The sequence below is a fragment of the Podarcis bocagei genome, assembly GCF_964188305.1.
Source record: "Podarcis bocagei genome assembly, chromosome: 2".
Taxonomy (NCBI): Eukaryota; Metazoa; Chordata; class Lepidosauria; order Squamata; family Lacertidae; genus Podarcis; species Podarcis bocagei.
In genome coordinates this window covers 70,475,271-70,499,218 of record NC_138126.1, presented here as the reverse complement: position 1 = coordinate 70,499,218, position 23,948 = coordinate 70,475,271, and the positions used below count along the sequence as shown (strand labels likewise).

At 42.4% G+C, this 23,948-nt stretch overlaps 1 protein-coding gene across 2 annotated transcripts; it reads left to right on the top strand.

Annotated features, from left to right (window-relative positions):
* Positions 1-1,170: 1,170 nt before the first annotated feature.
* On the top strand, positions 1,171-23,948 carry MAML1 (mastermind like transcriptional coactivator 1). Of its 2 annotated transcripts, none has more exons than XM_081180742.1 (5): positions 1,171-2,048; positions 13,579-14,973; positions 17,155-17,418; positions 19,935-20,046; positions 22,146-23,948. In XM_081180742.1, the coding sequence occupies exons 1-5, from the start codon at positions 1,623-1,625 to the stop codon at positions 23,120-23,122; spliced, it is 3,174 nt and encodes a 1,057-aa protein (XP_081036868.1). In that variant the 5' UTR covers positions 1,171-1,622; the 3' UTR covers positions 23,123-23,948. The 2 variants fall into 2 exon arrangements, with proteins under 2 accessions (XP_081036868.1, XP_081036867.1); XM_081180741.1 differs by having other exon boundaries at positions 13,576-14,973.

Genomic DNA, 23,948 nt, shown 5'->3' with positions numbered 1-23,948 from the left:
TTTAAAACGTTCGTGTATTTTCACTCCAAAAAGTTTGCTGTTTCTTCTCTCTAGTCTAGTACCTTGTTCAAGTGAATTGCATGAGACTAGTTCAATCTTAAGCATTCCTTGGTTTTAGCGGGGTGGGGCGTGAGGTGGGGTAGTGTTGCCTAAATGGTAAAATGTCTTGATAAAACGTCAAAACAGAATAAAAATTTCCTTCCAGTAGCACCTTAGAGACCAACTAAGTTTGTCATTGATATGAGCTTTCCTGTGCATGCACACTTCTTCAGATACACTGAAACAAAAGTCACCAGACCCTTACATAGAGTGAGAGGGTGGGGAGGGGTATTACTCAGAAGGGTGGTGAGAATGGGTGATTGGCTGATAGGTGTGGTAAACCTGTTGTCTACTTCATAAAAGAAGTCAGAAGTTCTTGTTTGTTTGCTTCTGTGACTAGAGCTTCCAAATTTCCAGAGCCTACAAAAGAAATGTTTTTTGCTGCTGGTAGCTGTGTTTTCATTCCTGTGTTGAACCACTATATTGCCCAATTAATGAAGTATTTCGACAGTAAAACTATCAGACCCATATAGCTGCACAAAAGTATTTAATCTTTGGACAGCAGCAGGGAGCAGAAAGAAGTATCAGTTGCTGTGCGTGGTTTTCCCACACAGGAATCCAGCAGGATTCTTATGTTCTCAAGAATAATGGGGGGGGGGGGAGTTGATTAAATTGTCTTGTCCTGCTGTATCGACAGAGGCATAAAGCCTACAGATTTTGTGTGCTGCTTTTGCTATGCATCAAAAGCCTCAACCCTAAAATGGTAGGCATTTTGCTTTAAGTAAATTGTGGGCGAGAATTCTACATCTTTAATCTTGGCCTTAAGCTTAATACTCCATTAAGTCACGAGTTGTTGCTTCTTTTTTTCAGGCCAAGGAGACTACCACTAAGTCACTCTTTCAAGTACTTCACCATCTCTCCCTTCTTTGGTAGGCGGAGCAGCCGCGAAGTTCCAGCTTCTATCACCTTTTAGTCACACCTAAAGCCCCGCCCTTTACCCACTTCCGGAAAGGGCGGGGTGGCGTGGGGGAGGGGAAAAGAAGAGATCAGAGGCGGAGGGGAGGGGGAAGGGAGCTCTGCCTCGTCTTTCCGCCCACCCACCCCTCTTCCGATCTCGCGTCCGATAGGCTTGCCCTGCTGTCTGTTAAACCCCGTGAGCAATGAGTGCGGGGCCGTGACGTCAGGCACCACATAGGAAACTCCGCCTTCTTCGCTGGGGCTGGCTCTCGGCGGGGGAGGGGAGGGAGGAAAAGGGGTGAAACAATTTCAAGATGGCGGCGACTGAGGCGCGGATAACAATGGAAAGCGGGAGGCTTGGGTGGCTCCGGGCCTGAGCTGGGGTCGGGGCAGGAGTGAGGGAAAGTCGGCGGCGCGTCGCCAGGCTCCCGGCAGGAGGCGGGGCGGGCCCGGCCTGTAAAGGGTGGCGGCAGCGGCAGCAGCGAAGGAGGAGGAGAAGGACGACGACGACGACTACAGGGGAAGAGAGCCGAGGCTGTGAGGGCTGCCCGGTGTCTCTGGCCGCCAGCCATGGCGGAGTGAAGCGGCCGCCTGGTCTCTCTCGTTGCCTTTCTCGCCCTCGGCTCATGGTCCTGCCCCCCTGCCCCATGGCGGAGTTCGTGGTTCCGCGACACAGCGCGGTGATGGAGCGGCTCCGCCGGCGTATCGAGCTGTGCCGGCGGCATCACAGCGCCTGCGAGTCCCGCTACCAGGCCGTGTCCCCGGAGCGGCTGGAGCTGGACCGCCAGCAGACCATCGCCCTCCACCAGCGCTGCTTGCAGGCCAAGGCCAAGCGGGCCGGGAAGCACCGCCAGCCGCCTCTGCCTCCCCCGGCAGCCGCTCCGCCGGCCGCCCCGTCCCAGCCGCCTCCCCCTGCTCCGGCCCCGGGCTCCGGGGGCTCCTCTGCCTCTACCTCCGCTCCTCCCGACAGGCCTGGAGTCAACGGCCTGGACGCCGACACCGCGGGCGGTGAGCAGCAGCATCAGCACGGCCGGAGCAGCGCCCTCATCGCGGTAAGGTCCCAGCTGGCGGGCCCCGGGGTTGGTTGGGGCTTTGCCCGGGGGAATCCGCGCCACCCCTTGAAAAGGACCTGTAGGGCCGTGAAGGCTTGAGGCTGGTGGTCAGAAAGGAGTCGTGGCTTTGAGGGAACTTTCCTTTAATAAGGCTGGAGAGGTTTGAGGCCTCCCTCAGAGCTCGAGTTCCTCATATTGGGAACAAGATAAGAGGATGTTTGTTTCCACCTCCCCCGGGCCGCTCCAGCTGTGCATGAAAGAGAAACTTGATTGTTTGCTCTCCCGATTCTATCTACCCCATCCCCCGGCATATATAAAAATATATATAGTCTTGTCTCTTCCAGCTTATTAAGGTAGCGTACATATGTAAATAGTGATTAAAGAAAAAGCGGGGATCTCTAGCGAAGTATGTAGGAAAAGTAAGAAATGGTAGGCTTCCAGTTCTGTTATGAGCAAAATAAAGGTTAATGCGATTCTTTACTTCCTTTAGCGTTGCTATATTTTGGCTTTACAGCGAAATGTGGCATGAGAATGATCCATCCAGGCAGGCAGGCAAGTTGGTGAAATGCTCTTGAAACTCTGCTCATGCCCAGTGTAACAAGCCTGTGCAGATAGTCGTTTGGCAGGAAAAATAAGGACTGCATTTTCCCCATTTATATATGTATTGCTTTTTCTTCTTAGAGTGGTTCACATGGGAGACACTGTTTTTATTTTCACAGCAACATTGCCTGATAGGTTACTGTATGTGAGCAACTGGCCTTGTCCCTGCCATACTGGCTATGCAACAGAGGGGGAGCTTCAGTATGAAGAGTTTTTAATGGGGGTTTAGGGACCAACTTGGAGACTGGTATGGAATGTCTGCATACACAGAAATTGAGAATTTTACTCCATATAGTGGAGCCTGCTTGTTCTGGTTTTCTAAGCATATTGGTCCAATGACTCAATCCACCACATCATGTGTATGAGTTGGTGGAAAATGAAGAAGACTGCTTATGTCTTTTCCTGCTGTGGGTTTAAAGATGTAAAGATAATACCTGTCTTCCCTGTAAAAGAGGAAGTTTTGCTAACTTTCCCTATAGAATCAGGTCAGTGCTTTGGGATTGAAGCAAGGTATAGAAAAATCACACAAAGTTAGATGGTGTGTTAAGAAAGCCACAAATAAGAAACAGTAAAGCTGTTGTGGGTAATCCCAAACAGCTGTAGGTGACTATGTTTCATGTTCACTTTGAGATGATGCCTTTGAGTTTAGGTTTGCTCACCTTTGATCCAGTGTTAGAAACTTAGATACATAAGCTAGGCGCCAAATGGTTCCTTAAACCAGGGCTACATTCGCCAAAACAGAATGCCTAGTTGCCATTTTGGGGGTAGACAGCTCAAAAGTAATAATTTTCAATATGACTTTCTGGCTCCTGAAATTCATTCTGATTGTGCAGATAAAATATAGTTGATAGAATTGCTAGTGTGTAAAAACAGTCAAGATCCAAAGGATGCCCAAGCATGCACTCCAGATGGTGGAGACATCAGATGCCATCCTGGCACCTGGGCATCTTCACTTGGTCACAAGTGCCCGATAGCCAGGTGCAAAATGTGCCTGGCAAATTTTGAACGCTGCTTTGATCACAACTGAAAAATAAAATGAAGCTGCAACTGTCTATTCAGCCTAGCACCAGTGGTTCAAGGTCTGAAGTAGAGGCCTTTCCTAGTATTAACTTCTGTGATTATTTCACCAGGATTTAAACCTGGGACTTTTAGACAGGCAAATCACTGTGCTGTGGCCTCTCCCAAATAAGTATCAAAAATTTGGACTCCTATTGGAATTGGAAGATATACTTTCTGACGGTAACTTTTGTGTTGAAATAGTGAAGCATAATTCCAGATACACTGGAGAGGTAGAATACTATAAATTTGTTGGGATTTTAGTTCTCCAAATTTTTCCTCATGTACCCTTACTTGTGCTTTATATTATAGCTCTGTGAAAGGATGGGTAAAGACTCAGAAACATCACATAAGCATATTTTCATTGTCTTAAGTAAGGCAATGTGTATTTCTAATGGATTCTTAGAATTTGTTAATAAACATTGTAATCTGAGTTGCATTTTAGCAGCCTTGAAGAGAAGGACATGCCTTGGGGAAAGTTGCTTACTTATGTTATTAGTTGTAGATAGTCCCTAAGTCAAAATAAGCAACCATATATCAGATTGTATCCAAAGGGCATATTTTTTTCCAACATTGCTCCTTTCTTTAGGTGTAATATTTTATCATTTAAATACCAAAACCAAATTAATTACAGCAGGAACAATATGGTTGGGTATTATCCAGTGATTCCCCACCCCCAATGTACGATACATTAATTTTCTAGCAAAGCACTGGACTTGGTTCCTCTTCTAGTTCTTTTCAAATAATCATCTAAGCTATCTCCCGAGTGCGTTTGTACAAATGCATTAATAATAGAGCTGTAGCACTTTTTCATAAGCAATGCCCATTAAATCCAACCTCCTCTCTTCAGTGTCCAAGCCTATGGGAAGCCTGCAGGCAGGATCTGAGTGCAGCAGTGAGCTCCCTACTTGTGAATCCCAGAAGCTGGTATTTATAGATATACTGCCTCTGACACTGAAACATGTTATTTTTTTCCTACAAAATGAACATTTTAAAAACTGTGCCTTCATCCTTTAGGGTAGATAAAATGTTACTAATCTATGCTCCAGTTTTATCACCAGTGGCTATTGGCAAGTCTCCAGTGGGTAAGATTAAGTGGGAAGGAAAAAGTATTCTCTTTATTGGTCACTGAATATTTGGCTAGAAAAATGAAACTAAAAATTAAAATCTCTCGCATTCCTTGTAATATATTGTGATTTATTCTTGATACAAGAGATTGACATATCTAATCTTGAATTTCTTCTGTGCCTGAGCTCATAGTGATTTTTAAATACTGAAAACAAAGAAAGTTAACTATGTTGGTAAAGTTAAAGTGAATTGCCAAGCTGTTTAGGTCAGTATGGTTAACAACACATCAGAAAGATGCATCCAAAATGATACTAATACCCTTAGTAAGCTAGGGAATGAGAAAAGGAACAAACCAGGTAACCCTTTCTATGACATTTTAGGTTGTGATCTTTGCATCTGGTAGAGTCAGGAGTTGCCTGCCCTATTAGTCATTTGTCTGTTTTAGAATTTGGCTGGACAGAGCTAGGACATAGTCAGAAGGATGGGTCACTTTAATCTTTTTCTGGCAGTGAGGTTGTAAGAAGGCCTTGTGATCTGACAATGTCTTAAATGGTATGTGTCCCAGATAGAAGGTTGTTTAAAACTTTGTAAGAAGAGCTTGGTAAATTCCTTGATACTTTAAACTTTATGTTGCATTTCAAAGTGTACGCTTTAAAATACACACTTCAGAAAGGAAAATGGCTAAGAACATAAAACATAACTCTATAACTTTCTGTTTTATACATATTTTGCATTGTATCCAATGCTGTCAGTGCATGAACAGAACAGATTTCCACTCACACAACTGGAGCTCACTTCCCTCTTTTAACCCTGCAGTCCTCACACACGCTAAAAAACTGCTTTGTAGGTTTGGGAGACCGCCAGAAAACATTTTGGGGTGTGGAGTTGCAGAGGGTAGAAGAAGATGATTCCTTGTTGCTCTAGTACAGGGGTGCCCAAACTTTTTTCAAAGCGGGCCAGATTTGATGAAGTGAACATGCATGAGGGCCGACCAAAGTTGTTGAGCTTTTTTTAGGATTATTGAAGTTGTTGAGTAGCAATGTTGGGTTCCACCCTTTATTGTCAGAAAAGTAAGTGTTAAGCAGAGCAATTGAATCTTCCATAGAGTTAGAAGGGACCCTGAGGATCATCTAATTCCTGTACACTATGCCAATATTTCACATACACCCCGTAGCCCTGATGCTGCCTTTCCAAAGCTGGGTAAGCAAGTTGCAAGTCTCTGGCAGGGTCCTATAGCCCTCACATCTCCTTCCCAAAGTTCAGTGCCTTGCTTACCCACAAAGACAGCACATCTGCATGAGGGCTGGGGGGGCATAAAATGTTGCTGAGGGCCACCAAAAAAGGCTTCGAGGGCCATGCATTGGACCACCCTGCTCTAGTATTTTCCCTTAAGCCTTTTGGTTTTGAATTTCCACATCACCTGATTATTTTCAGGTGTTGATATCTATGTAACCCTCTTGCCAAAAGGAAAGCAAAAGGGTAAGAAAAGCCTGATTAGACCTCTTAATGACCTTCTAATGACTAACTGTTTTTAACATTGTGTTTTAATTGTTGTAACTCGCCCTGAGATGTTAGGGTGAAGGGTGGATAATAACAACTTTATGCTTACTTTTGAACAGTTGGACCATACAGAATGTGACCATATAGTATGGGTTAAACTTCTAATTTTTAGATGATCTACAATCTATATTTTAACAGGAAAAAAGCACTTATACGGATATAAGTACCATACAATCTGGTTATCTGCTTTTTCTGGTTTAGCAACAAGGAACTAATGTGCAAACTATATGCTTGATGGTATTTCTCACCATCAAGGTTTTTCTTTCAAACCAAACAATATTCTTAAGCACTGCTGGAAGAGATGTGGATGGATCTGCCCCTATTTTTGAGCAGTCAAACTCCAAATTGCTTTACCATTAAGTGTGGTAATGAGCAGAAGTTGGGGACATTTTATCAATGAATAAGATACCACCACAACTGAAAATTATGTCAAACCCTACATCCTTAGTTGCCTTTCCACAAATGGAATGGCTTCTTCTGTTCATGAAAGTGACATGAGTCCATCTACCTCCCATGCTGTTTCAAACGATCCGCCAGCCTTCTGGAAGAGATTTTACTGGGGCACAGGGAGTGCATGGGAAGAGGAAATTGGCGAATATCACCTTTCCCCACTTCTGGTAGTCAGGTAGTGGCAGTACCCCAGGTGTGGACTTGCACTCATAGGAACTTAGAATCTAAGTCCCTCCCTTGTTTATGTTGAGGCAAGGAACAGATCCAGCAGAGGTTCTTTCCTGTGGGAAGAGAGAAGAGCAGCAATTGCAGTGATTCCTCATTGCCCCAGCATCTCCCATTAGCACCTCCCTTGCTTTTCTGGAGGCCCTCCCTCCCCACTCTGAAACAGCTTTTCAAGGCCCACAAGTGGCTGCAAGCACCAGCAGAGCTCCAGTGAGCACATGAGGGTTGAACCCTATGGAAATTATGTTCTGTGTTTATTAAGATGGTGAGCACCTTTTAAAAATTTAGCCAGTATATATCCTTTCCTCGTACTGCTGTTGATACTGACAACTTGCATCACATGCAGGCAAGTGCTGTATGTTGTCAACAAGAACACTGTTTGCTTTTTATTGCTTATTAGTGTACTGAAACATAAACAAGTTTTAATTAAAGTACTCTCGCAATGACGATGATCCGGTTGTGTGTTCTGAAATTAATGTTCTCCCTTTTACATGTAGGCACTTACCAACAAAATAGCGGTATCTACATGTTTCTGTGGTATTCTCTCATCAGAGGTCTGTCATTGACCTTACTCACTTCCGTAGTTCAGGGAGCCATGGTTTGGTATACATAGGTGAACTTGGGACCCAGAAATTTTGCAGGCAGTGCCACTGCCCCAAGCAGTTGTATCCATCCTGATTGGGAGATTTTGTGATTGATTAGAGACAGGACAGTACTGATAACAGTTACATTGCCTGTAAGCGTGTGATAGTTGCCTTCCAGGCATGCCTAAGATCTGCTTTGGCTGCCTGAAGTAATGCAAGGTGTGGAGTTGGAATGACTGCAGACCATTTTGTGGGATTACACACACAATTGCTTTCAGTGCTTGGATAGAAGTTTCTGCTAACAAGCTGATTAACTTGTTGCACAACAAGTTGAGGTAGGGTGTTGTTTACTGGTCTGTGTGCTATTGGCAGTTTAAATGCTGTCTTCTCGCAAGTCTCATTTCATTCTACTGTAATGGTGTTTTCTGTGATATAAAGCACTCAGAGCAACTAGTAATGCTGTTCAACTTTAAAAGAGGTGGACCGGCTAGCATTTTGTTTCACAAGTCACAGAAGTTCTGATTTAGAAAAAAAGTTTCTACTGTGGCTGTGAATTAACGTATTTTTCCGTCTATTAGATGACCCCATGTATAAGATGCCCCCTATTTTTGGGGACTCAGATTTAAGAAAATGGGGGGAGATGGTCCAGAGTATGACACCCCCTAATTTTTGACATTATTTTTAAGGGGGGGAAACCTAGTCTTATACACGGGAAAATACGGTACTTCACTAATAGGTTGAGCTCAGGAATAAAGGCTCTATCATTAAAGTCCGTTCAGATTTGTTTTTTCCTTCAGATAGGTCGTTGTGTGTTTGCGCATTGGGAACAAATTGTTAACATGGTTCTGAATCTGCTTTTATTTCAGTGCTGCTAACTGAAATATGTAGAATATAGAAATAAGTATTTTAAAATATTTTATGTTTACAATATTTTAGAAAACTGTTGATCTCTATTGTAGATCAAATAACATTTGGTTAGGGGAGATAATTCATATTGTGAACTGCCCTGAGACCCCTGGGTATAGGGTGGTATATAAATTCAATAAATAACAACAACAACAACAATAATAATAATTGTACTCTTGTAGGAAATAAAGGAATTATCAACACTGTTATTAGCAGATGAATACCTTTTTATTGCTCTTCAGACAAATTGTCCAGTATTTCCCTTTTTATTCTGTTCAGAAAGCAGAGAATAGAATAGTTTTTAGAAAGGCTTATCAGGGTGTTAAATATACACATTGCTAGAACAATAATTTAATTAATTTTTAATTCAGTGTAATTGTCTGGCATCAATTAAACTGATCAACAGGATGTAGTATCTCGGCAGATAGTATTGAATTATTTTCCAGTTGTTTCCTCTCCTTTGAATTTTCATCTTAGAACAGGTTTTTCTCGCCTTGACATACTTTGGCAGGGCTGCTATCTGACTCACTTGCCAAACTGTTGTAAACTGCTCTTTGGAGAGAGCTGTACATGGTAGTGTAGATTTTGCCCATTTTTTGTAGACTGCCAAATACATGATTCTTAAAGAATGGAATACAAAGTTCATGCATGTGCAAAGTCATAGAACACTATCGTGATGTTCACAGTATTCTGGTTAAACTGAGACTAATTAAGAGTGACGCACTGTTGCATTCTTTCTTTGTTTGTGTTAAGTTTGCAGTGAAATAGTTTTGTAACACTGAAAAACAAATGAGAACCACAACAGTGTGGAGTGCTCCCATGTAGAGTACCAGGCAGCCATTTCTTTTCCCAGAATTCTCCTTTCTGCTGCTGACCCGCATCCAGCTTGTAGCATTTTGTAGCCACTGAGGATGCTCAGTCCTTATTGTGTATTTTTGGAGAGTGTTTTTGGCTCCCTTAGGGGGGGTCCCCTCAAGTAAGCTGATAGCACCCTCTTGTGGGTGAATGGAATATTTTTTTTTGCTGCATACAGATCAGCCCTAGAGAATGAGTTTGTTACTAGTAGTATAAGATTTATTTATTATTATACAGTAGCTCATTCTTAAGTGAAATTATTGCAGGTGAGTTCACTCTATACTTGTAGCTGTATGATTTAAAATAGAATTCCTTTCAAGAGTTATAGTGAAGGGGAAACTTGGCAAGTACAGTTTCTTTTATTACTACCGTACTATGATGTTTAAATCAGGCTTATACAAGCCACAAAGCTAAATGTGGACATGTTTGGCAGTGTGCCAGGAGCATCAAGTTCTTGTTTTTGGCTGTCTGACTGGGACTGCAGTATAGTGGGATTGGTGAGCACCTGGCAGGTGACAAGTTGTGAAGGTCTGAAAAGTTATAAAGTGGCACAAAAATCCCAGCTCACAAAAGCAGCCACTAGAACTAGAGTGAATATACAATTGTTTTTGGAAATAAGCTGGAAAATGCACCATCTGAACTGGCTTGAAAATCACAGTTAAGAAGTTTGACGTAAGATGCTTCCTCAAAGCCACTTAACACAAGCTGGTTTTCACATCCAGATGGCAGTATCAAGTAGGAACAATAAAGTATAAGTTGTGACAAGGGCACATGTATCTGTTTTTTCTACATATGGGCACATGTAGAAGCTTTGTAAGCTTTTTGCACCTAGTAAAACAGATAATATGCATTTGTCCCAATGTTAAAGTGCAATATTACTTCATTGCACTAAAGTGATATTCTAGTAGAAAAATGATTTTGTATAACATGTCCTTTTAGATCAATGGTTGCATTTCAAATTAGTGCAGGCTGCTCGCAAAAAACTTATATCAGTACAAATCTCCAATATTTCACTGACTCACTGTGGTTTTGTATAAGCACAAAAAATGAAGGCTCTTTACAACGCAGAGTTAGAAAAATGGATGAAGTTGCCTCAGTCTTAAATATTGACAGACTTTGCTTCTTTTTTAGAGGACTCTGATGATAAGACTTTCCCCCTACTACTTATACACAGGCTATACTTTAAAATAGTTTTTATCTTCTTAGGGCAGGTTTACTTAGGATAGGCGGAGGTTTTCATTTTCTCTTCTAATATGTATACAGTACAGCATTTTTCTACAGTATTTTGTGTGCTAAAGCTCTTTAGCAGTATGTAGATTGTATCCAATTCTGCTGTTCTGCTCACCCAGCAGACCTGCACAGTGGAACTTTCCTCTCCTTCCAGCCCCCCATGCCCCCTCAAAATCTGCCCCAGAAGGTTGGAGCACCCTCCAGATCAGATTTTGGGAGCGCACAGTGAGAAGAGGGGGAAGTCTCATTGTGGAAGTGCAAATCCCCTTGCGCAGTGTTGAATGCAACTCGGACTGTATAGACATAACATCTTCTAGAGGAGTAGCCATGTTAGCTTGCTGCAGAGAAAACAACAGTCCTGCTACAGACTGAATTTGTGGCCATTTAGCCTCACTGTTTTTTTTCTTTGTGTTTGTGTGTGTAGTGGGCAGTAGTCCACAGAAGCTTATAACAGAAACAATCTGTTCATATATTAGATGTCACAACTCTTGTTCTTTTGCCAAGGTAAGATTGTAGTAGGTAAGATTCCATTACCTTAAAAATTGGTAGAAATTTTTTTTTGCAACTGATTCATGGGAGAAGAGATTACTTATTAATATTGTAGTTTGAGGATAGTACCAGGGAACAAATAAGACATTGTGGACTTGAAGGGCTAAACAAATTGCTGTTTCCTTTAGTTACATCTAGAGGGCACTACAAAATAAGAAATTGCATCATAGCTCATGAACAGAGCATGGATCGTCAAATGCAGTTGCTGTGGGAAGAAAATCTTCACTATTAAATTTATCATCTTGTGCTATAGGAACATAGACCAGTTAGTTTGTAGTCAGATAAGATTAAGGAAATGAAAATACATAGCAAAAGTTGATTTTACAAATTTTTGTGGAGTAGGTCAGCAATGTGGTCTGCCTCCGAAAATCTAATAGTAACTGAAAGTAATGCAGGTTTACATGTTCTTATATGTGTTTCACTGAGTACAATGTGGCATGGGTTTGGAAAATTACAAGGTAGTAATATTTTATTGATGGGCAGGAGGGTCACCAAAATGCAAATAATATGATAATTGAAAATACAGGAAGTTCAATATCTTCTTAGTTCTTATTTATTATGGTTGTATTCTGCCCTTGAACCCAAAAGTTCTCTCCAACTGAAGGTAGTTGACTTTAAATAGGGAAAAATATTGATCCAATGGAGGAATAAAACAATAACCAAAGGAAAAGGGGTAGAGGGGGACTGACATAGCATATAGGTGAAAATTGGATTAGAGTTTAATCAATTATACAACACTGCTTGAAATGTTTGCCAAATTCCACTGAATTTCTCTGCATTCCCTGTTGTGCCACATAACTAGGCCTCTTATAGAGAATTTTAGAATGTCCTTAAAGCAATTCTTAAATATAGGTGTGCATTGTGTTGTCCAGAACTGTACCGCATCTTGTTTTGCTACTAATTATTGCTTGCATTCCATTAAATAGTAGGTTTTTTTAAAAAAAAGTACCCACATTATAGGAATATGTTCCTGAATTAAGAAGTTTGAATGATAATTCTAGTTTTGGAAGCAAAGCTAAATTGGTTTTGCTACTTTTTCTAAATAGATTTAATGGTGCATCAGTTCCAAAACATGCAGACAAGACTTGCTGGTGAAGTTCTACGGATTATTGGTTACATGCTGGAGATGCTAAAATGTCCACAAGGGGGCAAAATGGGGGTCGAGACCTAGGGAGTATGGAATTCAATTTCCTGCTGAATAAGCCAATTTCATTGGTGAATTGATGAGATTTGTGTTGAGTGCAACCTTCCATTGCTGTTATATAATATTTTCACTAAATACAATCCTCTCAGGTTTGGGGCTACCTGAAATAAACTGGTATAAAATTACACCTTACCTCAGGAGGAAGGGTTGAATGTTTAAAGTCTAGTGCTTTCAGGAGTTCTGAGGCGAAAACCCAGTCTTTTGAGACAGACAGAGCTGTAATTGCTTCTGTTAAGGTTTTTATATTTTTTGGAACACTAGTCTGCTGCAAATTTGTAATACTCCCCCCCCAATTATTATAATAAAATTTTGAAGAGGAATATTATCTACTCTGAATCATATCTCTTTTTAAAGTTGGAAGTTAAAGTGTAGATTTGTAAATGCTTGCTTATTAGTCATAAAAACATAGGTTGGTTGAGTGGTGAATTTTCTGAGGAGCATAATGCAGCTTGCTACTAGACTGTGGCGAGTAACAATTATCTTCAGTCAACTTTTTTTTTTTTTTTTTTTTTGGTCAAACTGTATGACCTGTAGCTTGTTTGCTCCGTGATGAGCTTTGTGCTGCCATGACCTGCTGTGCTGGTGAAGTGCTATTACAACTGTATATTCTACTGTAAAAGCCTGAGTAATTGTTTGAGTAGAAGGGCAAAGAGAGCCGTGAATTGTTGGACAGCTCTTGCATGGCTGCCTTGTGTTGCAATGTGGGAGTTGCATGTACAGTGCTCTTTTGCAGCGTTAGCCCTTTAGAGTTAACAGGTACATTGTTTGTAAATTCTAAAAACATTTATGTATAATTATTTCATTTTATTATATGGGGCTTCCAGTGCTCTCCCATCCAAGGGATTCATCAGGTCTAAAGCTGCTTCAGCATTTCTGTAACCTCATATGCTTTCAGACTTTTCCCTGAGTTCCCAAGTTATACTTCATAATGGTGTTGGAGGCTGAGCCCAGGCAAACAAAGCATTGTTGGGGGGATGTGGGGGAAAGATATCCAAGGTTGCCTTAGGTGTTACCTTGAAAGATGCAAGTCTTGTTGCATTTTTGTAACTCCAAAGCAAACAGGTTTTTAAATCACATGGTTTTAAGTAGTTAAAGAAAAGGGGATTTTACTCCCCTGCAATTTTTCAACTGCAGTGAAAACAATGGTGCTCGGTAGCTAAAAGAATGATTTCTAGACTAAAAAACCAAAATGGCACTTGGTGTGAGGCATAAAACTAATTTAGAACTGTCTCTCTTTCAGCAGCTTCATGAAACAGTCAAAAGGAAACTTGATAGTTCCGTTTCACCGCAGAATGGCGACCAGCAGAATGGCTATGGGGACATGTTTTCTGTTCCCAAGAAATTGCGTCATGATGATGGTCTTGTTGGATTGAGTGGCTCCTCTAATGGAATCCCTCCTGCATCACCTCTGCACCAGCTTGACAGCAAATCTTCTGGTGGAGACACCTTACAGCTTAATGGAAAACATTCCATGGGTCTAGATGGCATCAACAAAAAGTGTCTGCCAGACTCTAACCTTCAGCTGAATGGAAACAGTGATGCTGATGACCCCTTTGCTATGGTTATTAACAAGGAGCTTAAACAAGAACCAGATGACCTTCCTTGTATGATTACGGGACCAGGAAGTTCAATATCTCAGAATAATTTGATGTCTGATCTTAACCTTAATGAGCAAGAGTGGAAGGAGCTCATTGATGAACTTAACAGATCCGTGCCTGATGAGGATATGAAAGATCTATTTACAGAAGACTTTGAGGAAAAGAAGGATGTTGATGCTTCAAATTCAGCTGCACAAACTCCATTACCACAGGACATCATTATCAAGACTGAATTTTCCCCATCAGACTTTGAACAAGAGCAGATGGGATCCCCACAAGTCAGATCTACTTCTGCTGGCACAACGTTCATTGGTACCTCTTCTGTTAGTGCTGCTTCTCCATCAGTTAGTAATTCTCAAACTATGATTCAGCCTTCCAGTCAGTCAGTAACTGAAAATTCCAACCAGTCCATGATGCAGCCATCAAGCCAGTCTCAGAATATTCAGAGGCCTCTTCCTAGTTCATTGTTATCTGGTCAAAGTACAGGGGGTGCCAAAGAGATGTCATCTGCTAAACAGCTTCAACAGATAGCTGCTAAGCAGAAGAGAGATCAGCTATTGCAGAACCAACAGCAAGTCCATCAACCCAACCAGATTCCTAGCTGGCAGCAGTCTGGGCCTTCACACAGTCCATTAGCTGTTTCATACACTATGGAAAATCCCACTAGCCCTTCAGTTTACCAACAGGACTTCAATAACCAGAAACTCATGATGTCTAGTATGCCAAACAAGAGTTCTCCGAGGGCTGGAGTTAATTATCATGGTGGAAATATGTTAAGCCATCAGCCAAACAGCTTAAACCAGAACTCTGTATCTAGTCAAAACTCTGTGCTAGACTATGGGAATACGAAACCTCTTTCACATTACAAAGAATGCGGTCAAGGAGTTACAGTATCTGGACAGAACAAGTCTCCAATGTTGGCATACATGCAGCAGCGTCAGCAACCCACTCTGCCTCATATGAGCGATGAGCAGAATGGGATGTTTGTAATGAAGAAGTCTGGAAATACTGCTTATAGACCTCTGGGGCCACACAGCCAAGTAAGTGCTTGAAGTAGAAGGTTTGATAATAGTAAATGAGGAGGGCTGAATAAGTAGAGCAGCCATGCAAAGTAGTTCCATTGTAAGGTGTATATTTTAGAGCTTAATGTAAAATAGTACAATGGACATGACAATTAGCAACAGTCTCAATTGAGAAAGAAACATACTGTTTTTCATAATCTCTGTAAAGATAAATACCATGATAATATACTATTTCTGTTCCAAAATAGTCACTGCAATGATCTTTATAAAGACAGGGGTACAGTTCTTCAAGATCTGCTAAATAGGATCTAATTAAATTTTAGGAGATCTTTTCATTGCTCTGATTATTTTGTTTGAATAGGTGTGACTAGGATTGAAGTTTCTTATGAGATATTACTAGTTACTCTGAAGACTGGAGAAGGGACCCTCATAAGAATATCAGGGGAAGTGTGGTTTTGTTTTATTCAGTCTTAAGATGAGGACTAGACCATGTGAAAAATGAACATAAGATTTTAGCTGCAGTTCATTCATTTTCAGCTTTGTATTCTTGTTATAAAACAGCATGCCTAGACACTCCATTGCGGCGGTGCCCATAATCTAGGTTTAAAATGCCATTTAGCTCTTAGCGTTCATATCTCAGTTTCTAACACTGCATATAGGGCTTTATTAGTCTTCATTTCCTTGAAATCATCCAAGGGTAAAGATTGAACCTCACACAGTGTATTTATGGGAACCTAGAGTCAGAAAAAAACATGCCTCTTAATGAAGATGGATAACTGTTTTGACCAATGAGGAGATACATTCTATCTCTGGTGTAAGTTGTCTAAAAAGCCAACCAGAAATTTACTTAAAGAATGCTTCCACCTCCTTAATGAATAATACGACTGTTATTACAGTGTAATGTAAGTCATATTGCAAAAGTGGCTTACTTCAGGGGTACCAGATCACATATATAGGGTTAAACTGCATCAGAATGTTGGGGTTTTCCCCCAGTGAGAGTGCAAACCCATAGAGGAAATCAATTTCTTTCCCTTATTATTGGAAAGTATGTGTGCTGTATTTAACGAATCCTCTTGGTTATAAATGCCCTTTGGGCGTCTTCTCACAATGAGGTTCCTTGAATCCTGTCACTGGATGGTTGCTGCCCCATGCGGCCATTTCATGGATCTTGGCTTACCACTCACTAGACATTAACAGACTCAGACTTCATTGTGTGGTTTTGTTTCAATATCACTGTTAGTATGCATGAGTGCTGCATCTTCAGAAGTGGCTTTTAATTTAATGAAGATTTTTATTAGACAGGCTTGCTGTACTTCCATTTATCTTCTTTGCTACATTGTAATAGTTGCTGAAAGCAGTACAGTAGTCACTTTTAAAGACTTTTTGAAAGGGTGATCTTTGTGCTGCCTGCTGCTGCTGCTGCTGCTGCTGCAGTCCTCCTCTAGTAGTTGGGCTTGAAAAAGCCTAATTGCTAGGAGAGGGAAGAATGGGGGGGGGGGAGAGTGTGTGTATGTGTGTGCGCACGCACACACGCACATGTGTGAGATATGTGGTTGTATGTGTGTATGTGGAAAAGACCCTGTGTGAGATATGTGGTTGTATGTGTGTATGTGGAAAAGACCCTTATGTTGGGAAAGATGGAGGGCACAAGGAGAAGGGGACAACAGAGGACGAGATGGTTGGGTAGTGTTCTTGAAGTGACAAACATGAGTCTGACCAAACTGCGGGAGGCAGTGGAAGACAGGAGTGCCTGGCGTGCTCTGGTCCATGGGGTCACGAAGAGTCGGACACGACTAAACGACAACAAATGTGTGTTTGTGCAGTGTGTTTGTAAGTCTGTAGTGTGTGTTTGTGCAGTGAAAGCCACACATATTTTTCTTTGGTAAGTGGCCCCCACAGGTGGTGAAGAGGGACTGTGACCTGTACGTCCTCACCCACTTTATAATGTGTGGAAATATGTCTCTGTTTCTCCAGTCTGGTTTGTGCTTTTGCACAAAGGTGGCATCATAAGAGAGTGGGTTTCAATCAAAACTAAAAGTAAAATTCAGTCAAAACTAAAATTACATTGAGCATCACTTCTTGGCAGATAGCTATGAATATATGACAAGTCCTCCATCAGAAGCAGAATCATAGATTTAATCCTGTGTTCCCAAACTGAATTCCAGGCTTCCTATCCAATTTATGTGTTTGCTTTTATAGGATCAAAATCCTTCTGCTGGTGTTCCTCGCATTCCTGTTTCTGTTCCCGGCTCTGGTGTGAATGCACAGTCACCCAATGTTTCCATGGCAGGTAACCATGGCAATCCAGCCTATCTCAACAGCCAGCAGCAAGCAGCTGTAATGAAGCAGCAGCACCAAATGCTACTAGATCAGCAGAAACAGAGGGAACAGCAACAAAAACAACTGTTAATGGAACAACAAAAACAGTTTATAATGGGGCAGAGGCAACTAATTGCTGAACAGGTAGGGGACATCAGAATAAGTGTAACTTTTCCTTTTTGTATTTGTCTTATTATTTTGATGGACTTGAACTCCTTCCTGTTACCTGATTACTGTATATTAAATAAGGTTTTGCTGAAGCCAAGGTGCATGTTATGCTGATTGTATAAGAGCAGCTCAGACTCTTCCTGCTCCAGAAGCAAACAGACAAAAATGGAGGGGATTACAGTCACGTATTACAGTGGTACCTCACAAGACGAACGCCTCGCAAGACAGAAAACCCGCTAGACGAAAGGGTTTTCCGTTTTGGAGGCGCTTCGCAAGACGAATTTCCCTATGGGCTTGCTTCGCAAGACGACAGCCCATAGGCAAATATCCGGGACAGCGGGGAAGCGCAGCGCGTCTTCCCCACTGTCCTCGGACCTCCTCCGAAGCCGGGCGGTGGGGCGGGAACGCCTCCTCCCGCCGCCGCCGGGCTTCGGAATGATGCTCCGAAGCCGGGCGGCGGGGCGGGAACACCTTCTGAAGGCGGGCGGGGGGCGAAAGTCTTTGTTACCCCCTGCCTGCCTTCCCGGGAGAGCGGAGAAACACGCTGTCCCGGAGGGCTTTTGAAGGCAGGCGGGGGGGAGCAAAGACTTTCGCCCCCCGCCCGCCTTCAGAAGAGGCTGCTCTTCTGAAGGCTGGCGGGGGGCAAAAGTCTTTGTCCCCCCTGCCTGCCTTCCCAGGGGCTTTTAAATGCGCAGAAGTCCTCCGCTGTCCCGGGGCAATTTTAAAATGCCGCCCGCCAGCATTTTAAGATCGCCCGGACAGCGGAGAAGTCCTCCGCTGTCCCGGGGTTTTTTAAAATGCTGGGGGTGGGAAGAAAAGCCCTTGTCGTCCCCCCCCCCCCAGCCTTCAGAAGAGGTCCGGGGACAAACTGTCCCCAGACCTGGTCTGAAGGCGGTTTCCCTAGGAACGCATTAATTGATTTTCAATGCATTCCTATGGGAAACCGTGCATCGCAAGACGAAAAACTCGCAAGACGAAGAGACTTGCGGAATGAATTAATTTTGTCTTGCGAGGCACCACTGTACAAAGTCACATACCACCTTTCTCCTCTCACTGATATCTTTCATTAGCTCCTGACAAAGCACAGAGGTAAATATAAATTCTTATGCAACCAAAATGGTAACTCCTCCCCTGCACACACAGCAGACTTGAATGGATCCCCAAGGTTTGCAAAAATAAAAAAAAATTGTTAGAAAAAAAGGATTGTAATAACACCTCAAACTGGTTTACAAAAAGAATAAAACAATAAATATTAGTAAGATCAGTTAAAAACAAGTATCCAAAACATTCAAAAATAAAATAAATAAACTAAAATGAAATTAAAACACTCAGCAGCTTCTGCATGTCTGGATAAGCTTGCCTAAACAAAAAAGTATTTAGTAGCTCTACAAAGCACTTGGCAAGACCCGCCTATCAGCTGATTGTTAGGGCTTGATAAGCCTCTCGCAAAGTGCTTTGCAAAATCCATTGATGAGCAGATTGTCACATCTTGTGAAGTGTTTTGAAAGGCACTTTGTTGCAGTTTGATTTCAGACCTTACGGACAAAAAATGTTCTCCTGATGACATTGTGACATCAAATAATGAGCCGGAGGGCAGTGCTGCCCACTTGTTAAATTGTTCCTGTGAGAGGTGGGGGGAGATCTGGCCAGATTCTGTTCTCTAGCCCCCACAGTGCAGTGTAAAAATGGTTCTGGCATACTGTACTACCATATGTATTTAAAATGAAGGTACAGTGGAACCTCGTGACATTATTTGGCGCTTCTGTGAATGCGCAAAGTGTGATTTAGTGCTTCTGCGCAAGCGCCGAAACCCAGAAGTAACTCGTTCCGGTACTTCCGGGTTTTGGCACGTCCGTAACCTGAAAAAGCGTAACCTGAAGCATCTGTAACCCAAGGTACCACTGTACAGCAATGTATTGCTGGAATGCCAAAGGAATGTTTTCATTGTACTTGAACATGATGAACGAACCTCCACAGGATTAAAATGTCACACTATTCTTCCCCTTGAATAAATTTGAGAGGAAGCATTGCAATGTGGATGTTGAGTCCCTCAAAATTCCGCATTTCCTTTACTAGAGAGGAACTACAGCACAAAAATCTGTGAACTTCAGTGAAAGGCAAAATCTGTTATTCTACATTCCCTTCTGTTTTAGATAAAAAGGCTTAACTGTTCTCAAATTCTTCTAGGCAGTTTGCCTAGTGGAATGTCAGTTTATTATTGAGTGGAGCTCATTGTTTTATAGATATGACTCCCTTTCTAGCACCTTCTGTGATATATTCTGCTATGTTTTATTTTACATCAGCCTTGATTTTCTTACATACTAAGCAGTAGCATTTTTTTCTTTAATTGTTTTTATGATGTTATTAACGTGATTGTAGACTGCTTGAGACAGCAATCAACCTATATACAACATTGCTGTTTACATTAAGGCATTGTTTATGACAAAGTTTAGGCTGTGTGTTCTTACAGTCTTGTATCTGCCCTGTTTTAGGAAAAGCAAAGGCATCATCAGGAACAACAGCAACAGCTCCAGAGGCATCTAACACGACCGCCCCCTCAATACCAAGACCAGACACAGAATCCATATCAACAACAGTTCACAGGTAAATAGGACTGTGGGATTTATTTGTGAAAGACTAGCTGGAAAGCAGGAGAGGTGTATGCAGAAGCAAAGTGTCTTCAGCCTCTATGGATTTGGTCATTAGTTAACTTTAAAATGTTCTTTTACTGCCATAATTCATAATCTTATGCTCTGGATTTAAGTGCTTGGCCTTTTTTAAAACAAACAAACAAACAAACAAACAAACAAACAAACTATTGCATCCATACAAGTTACAGAGGAATCACTTCTACTGTGAAGTGTGCAAATGATGGATTAATTTTTTCTCAGTACTGGTAGAACTGCTAAAGAGAAATGTAAGCTGATACATTACCTCTCTCGCCCTGACCTAGCCACTGTGATCCACGCGACGGTCACCTCCAGACTGGATTATTGTAACTCGCTCTACGTGGGGCTGCCCTTGAGACTGACCCAGAAACTCCAGCGGGTGCAGAATGCTGCAGCGAGACTCCTTACGAGGTCTTCGCTGCGAGATCACATTCACCCGGTGCTATACCAGCTGCACTGGCTCCCGGTGGAGTACAGGATCAGGTTTAAGGTGCTGGTTTTAACCTTTAAAGCCCTATATGGCCTAGGACCCTCGTACCTGCGGGACCGCCTCTCCTGGTATGCCCCACAGAGAAACCTACGGTCTTCAAATAAAAACATCTTGAAGGTCCCAGGCCACAGAGAAGTTAGGCTGGCCTCAACTAGAGCCAGGGCTTTTTCGGCTGTGGCTCCGATCTGGTGGAACGCTCTGTCACAAGAGACCAGGGCCTTGCGGGACTTGACATCTTTCCGCAGGGCCTGCAAGACAGAGCTGTTCCACCAGGCCTTTGGCCAGGGCACAGCCTGACCCCCTCCCTCGGCAATCTTCGCAGAGCTCTGGCCCAATGGTTGCTAGTGGCTTGAATTAATTAATTTTTATAATGAATGATTTTAGAATGTTGTTTATGTTGTACTTTTGTACTGTTTTATTGTTGTTAGCCGCCCTGAGCCCGGCTTCGGCTGGGGAGGGCGGGATATAAATAAAATTTATTATTATTATTCTTTACTTGCTATCTATCAATTAAATCAAGCATGTTAATTTTGGGAGGGCTCAGTACTAGGATAGTGGCAGATGAGACAAACTGGATTGGCATATTTTTGCATGTGGTGATGGTAATTTTCATGTTAGTGCATATTCACTCTGAATTTCCAACACAGATTGACTAGCTTTTCAATATGTGCAAGTGACAGCTGTGAATGAGGACAGAGGTTTCCACATCAGTGGTTCATTTGAATTCACCCTCATGCATTGTTGTTTTCTTTTTCCTTGCCCTTGTTAGGCAGTTAACAAGACTTGCATAGTGCTCCTGTTCTGCCCTACAACCTCTTCCTCGCTATAGACTTTATAGCAACACTAATGAAGTAGACACATATATAATGGTACAGGTTGTCCTGGTCTCAGAGCTTCTTCATTCTCTGATACGGCCAAAGTTGTGCTCCCAGTGTTCTAGTAATTTTGCCTAATTACTGTTATTGCAGCAGCTGAGAAAATAGCTGCTGTTGTGATTTTATCCATGTATTATCCAGTTTACAATTACACTGTCTTGTTTGGGCACATGCACGGTCAGGCGTGGCTTGGCTCATGTGTGAAGGAATGTGACGGTGTCAAGCAACCCTATGTTTGCATTAAATTTAAGTAGCCAGCTCAGATAGGTTTATTTGGAACAGTATATAGGTGGCAGTCGTGATTCTGCCCTTGCACCATAATATTCTGTTTAATTAACAGTCCTTATTCCTGTTCTTAGCTGCTAGCTTTGTGATGTGTGAAAGGTGCCACCACCCAATTTTAGTGATTGCCCTCAACCCCCTGCAAATACCACCCTATTCAAGAGGATCCCCTAACTCTTAAGAGAGGTTTTTCATGGGGCTGCTGGGGGGAGGTAGCAGTGGCAGGAAAGTCACCTTCTGCTGGCACTTCTCAAGGTTCAAGACAATGAGTCCTAAATACAGCTACAAAATGTTGCATGCTGCAGTATATGTGTAATGTTGCACCTTAACTGAGGGTATGTTCTGCTTAGTTTTTATAAATGTTGAAACTCTCGTTTTGTGTTATAGGCTCATCTCCAGCGATGGCAGGGGTAAATAATTTAGGCCAGTCTAACTCCAGTAGTCCACGCATGTTTTCTCAGACTCAGAATATGATCCAGATTGGCACAGGACACAGTTCTGTCTCCTCAAGCAGCAATCAGCAAGATCGAGGAGTAACTCAGTATCCTAGTTTGCAGAGCATTCAGCGAGGTACCTTGTACAACATGGCATCTGGTATGACACAGATGGTTCCACAGCATGCAAATCCAAGTGCCAATGGACAGCCACAAATGCAAAGACAACCCAGTTTGGCACAGGGCACTGCTCTTCCTGCTGGATATGGACAGAGCACCCTAGGAACTGCCAGCATTTCTCAGCAGCACAGTAAAGGAGCACTGAATCCCAACCTATCCAAGCCACAAATGGCAAGGATGCCATCTATTGGGGTCCAAAATCAATCATGGCAGCATCAAGGTATGTCAAATATGAACAACCAGGCACAAGGGAACGGTGGTTTAGGGACATTTACTGCCAACTCCACTTTCCATATGCAGCAGACTCACCTAAAGTTGACCAATCAACAGTTTGCGCAAGGAATGCCTCAGGTAAGCCTCAACACCAGCAGGCCGATGACGTCCATGAACTCTGCTGTCTCTGGACAGATGTTGTCATCTATAAGTGCCCAGCAGAGGACAAACCCTCCTACCCAGCAGGCAGTCCCGTCACAGCAGGTCTTGCCAGGCATGAATCAAGGTGTCCCAGATATGACTTCTTTCAGCCAGAATCAAAATCAGCAACTGCCTAACAGAGCCAATCTGCATTGTAGTCAAGGTTATCCAGTGAGGACACCCAGTCAGGAACTGCCCTTTGCCTACAGCAACCCATCTGGTAGTAATGGACTGCCGAACTTAACTGGGGATACAGATCTTATAGACACTTTGTTGAAAAACAGGACTTCAGAAGAATGGATGAATGACTTGGATGAGTTGTTAGGGAATCATTAAAAAGAGGTTTGGGGATCCCCCCCCCAAATCTTTTATTTTTAATTACAACTATCTTTGGACCAAATACCTGTGGAATTGAGAAAATTCACAGGCACTAGTGGGAATGTATTGGAGCTGCTCCCTTCTGGGTCTAACAGCATGAGAAGTATGCCCCAATTTGATAGGATATAACATTCTCATTTTTGTAGTGGGCCTGGAACACTGCTCATGGAAACAGTCCTGGTCAGTTTGGTGTGCATCCCAGCCAGCCCTTCAGAAGTTTCAATTTTAACAGTGTTTTTCAGTTGAATGTTTAAATGCGAACCATGCTGTGGTGATTCAGAAAGTAAGCCAGCAAGGAAGACTCAAAATACTCAGTGTTAAGGCAATCGTTTCTACAACTAGTACTTGACAGGTTTCTTGATTCTAACTTGACCTGCAAACTAGTGAAAGTTAACACTCTGCGACCTTTTTCTGAGGAAAGATTGTGCAACACTTTCTTTGCAAAATCTACTCTAGTTTGAGAAGTCGTTCTTCTAGTCTCTAGTGATACTTGGCAAGCAAGGTATGAGAGTTCACAATAATAATAGCTGATGGCTTTCTGTGCTGAAGATCTTTGAGTGTTAAAACTTGTCCAGCAGTAGGTTGCTAGAGCCCTAAACTGGGGACCTCATCCTTAAATAGCTTGTGGCTTAGTAAGCTAAGCAATTTGCACTCTGCTGTGGGGGAAGACTGAGCTCTTGGTTTTTTGATGATTATTTTTTTTAATCGGAGAATCAGCTTAAAATCAAGTATGCACTTTTTCTATCTCCTTTTTAGCATCCATTAAATGAGAACGTTGGGTTGA

What these genes read in the sequence shown, in the direction of transcription:
- MAML1 (XM_081180741.1), top strand. Translation starts at nt 1,623, where the DNA reads ATGGTCCTGCCCCCCTGCCCCATGGCGGAGTTCGTGGTTCCGCGACAC. An exon ending in GGCAACTAATTGCTGAACAG is followed by an intron (nt 17,419 to 19,934) that starts GTAGGGGACATC and finishes GCCCTGTTTTAG; the next exon opens with GAAAAGCAAAGGCATCATCA. An exon ending in ATATCAACAACAGTTCACAG is followed by an intron (nt 20,047 to 22,145) that starts GTAAATAGGACT and finishes TTTGTGTTATAG; the next exon opens with GCTCATCTCCAGCGATGGCA.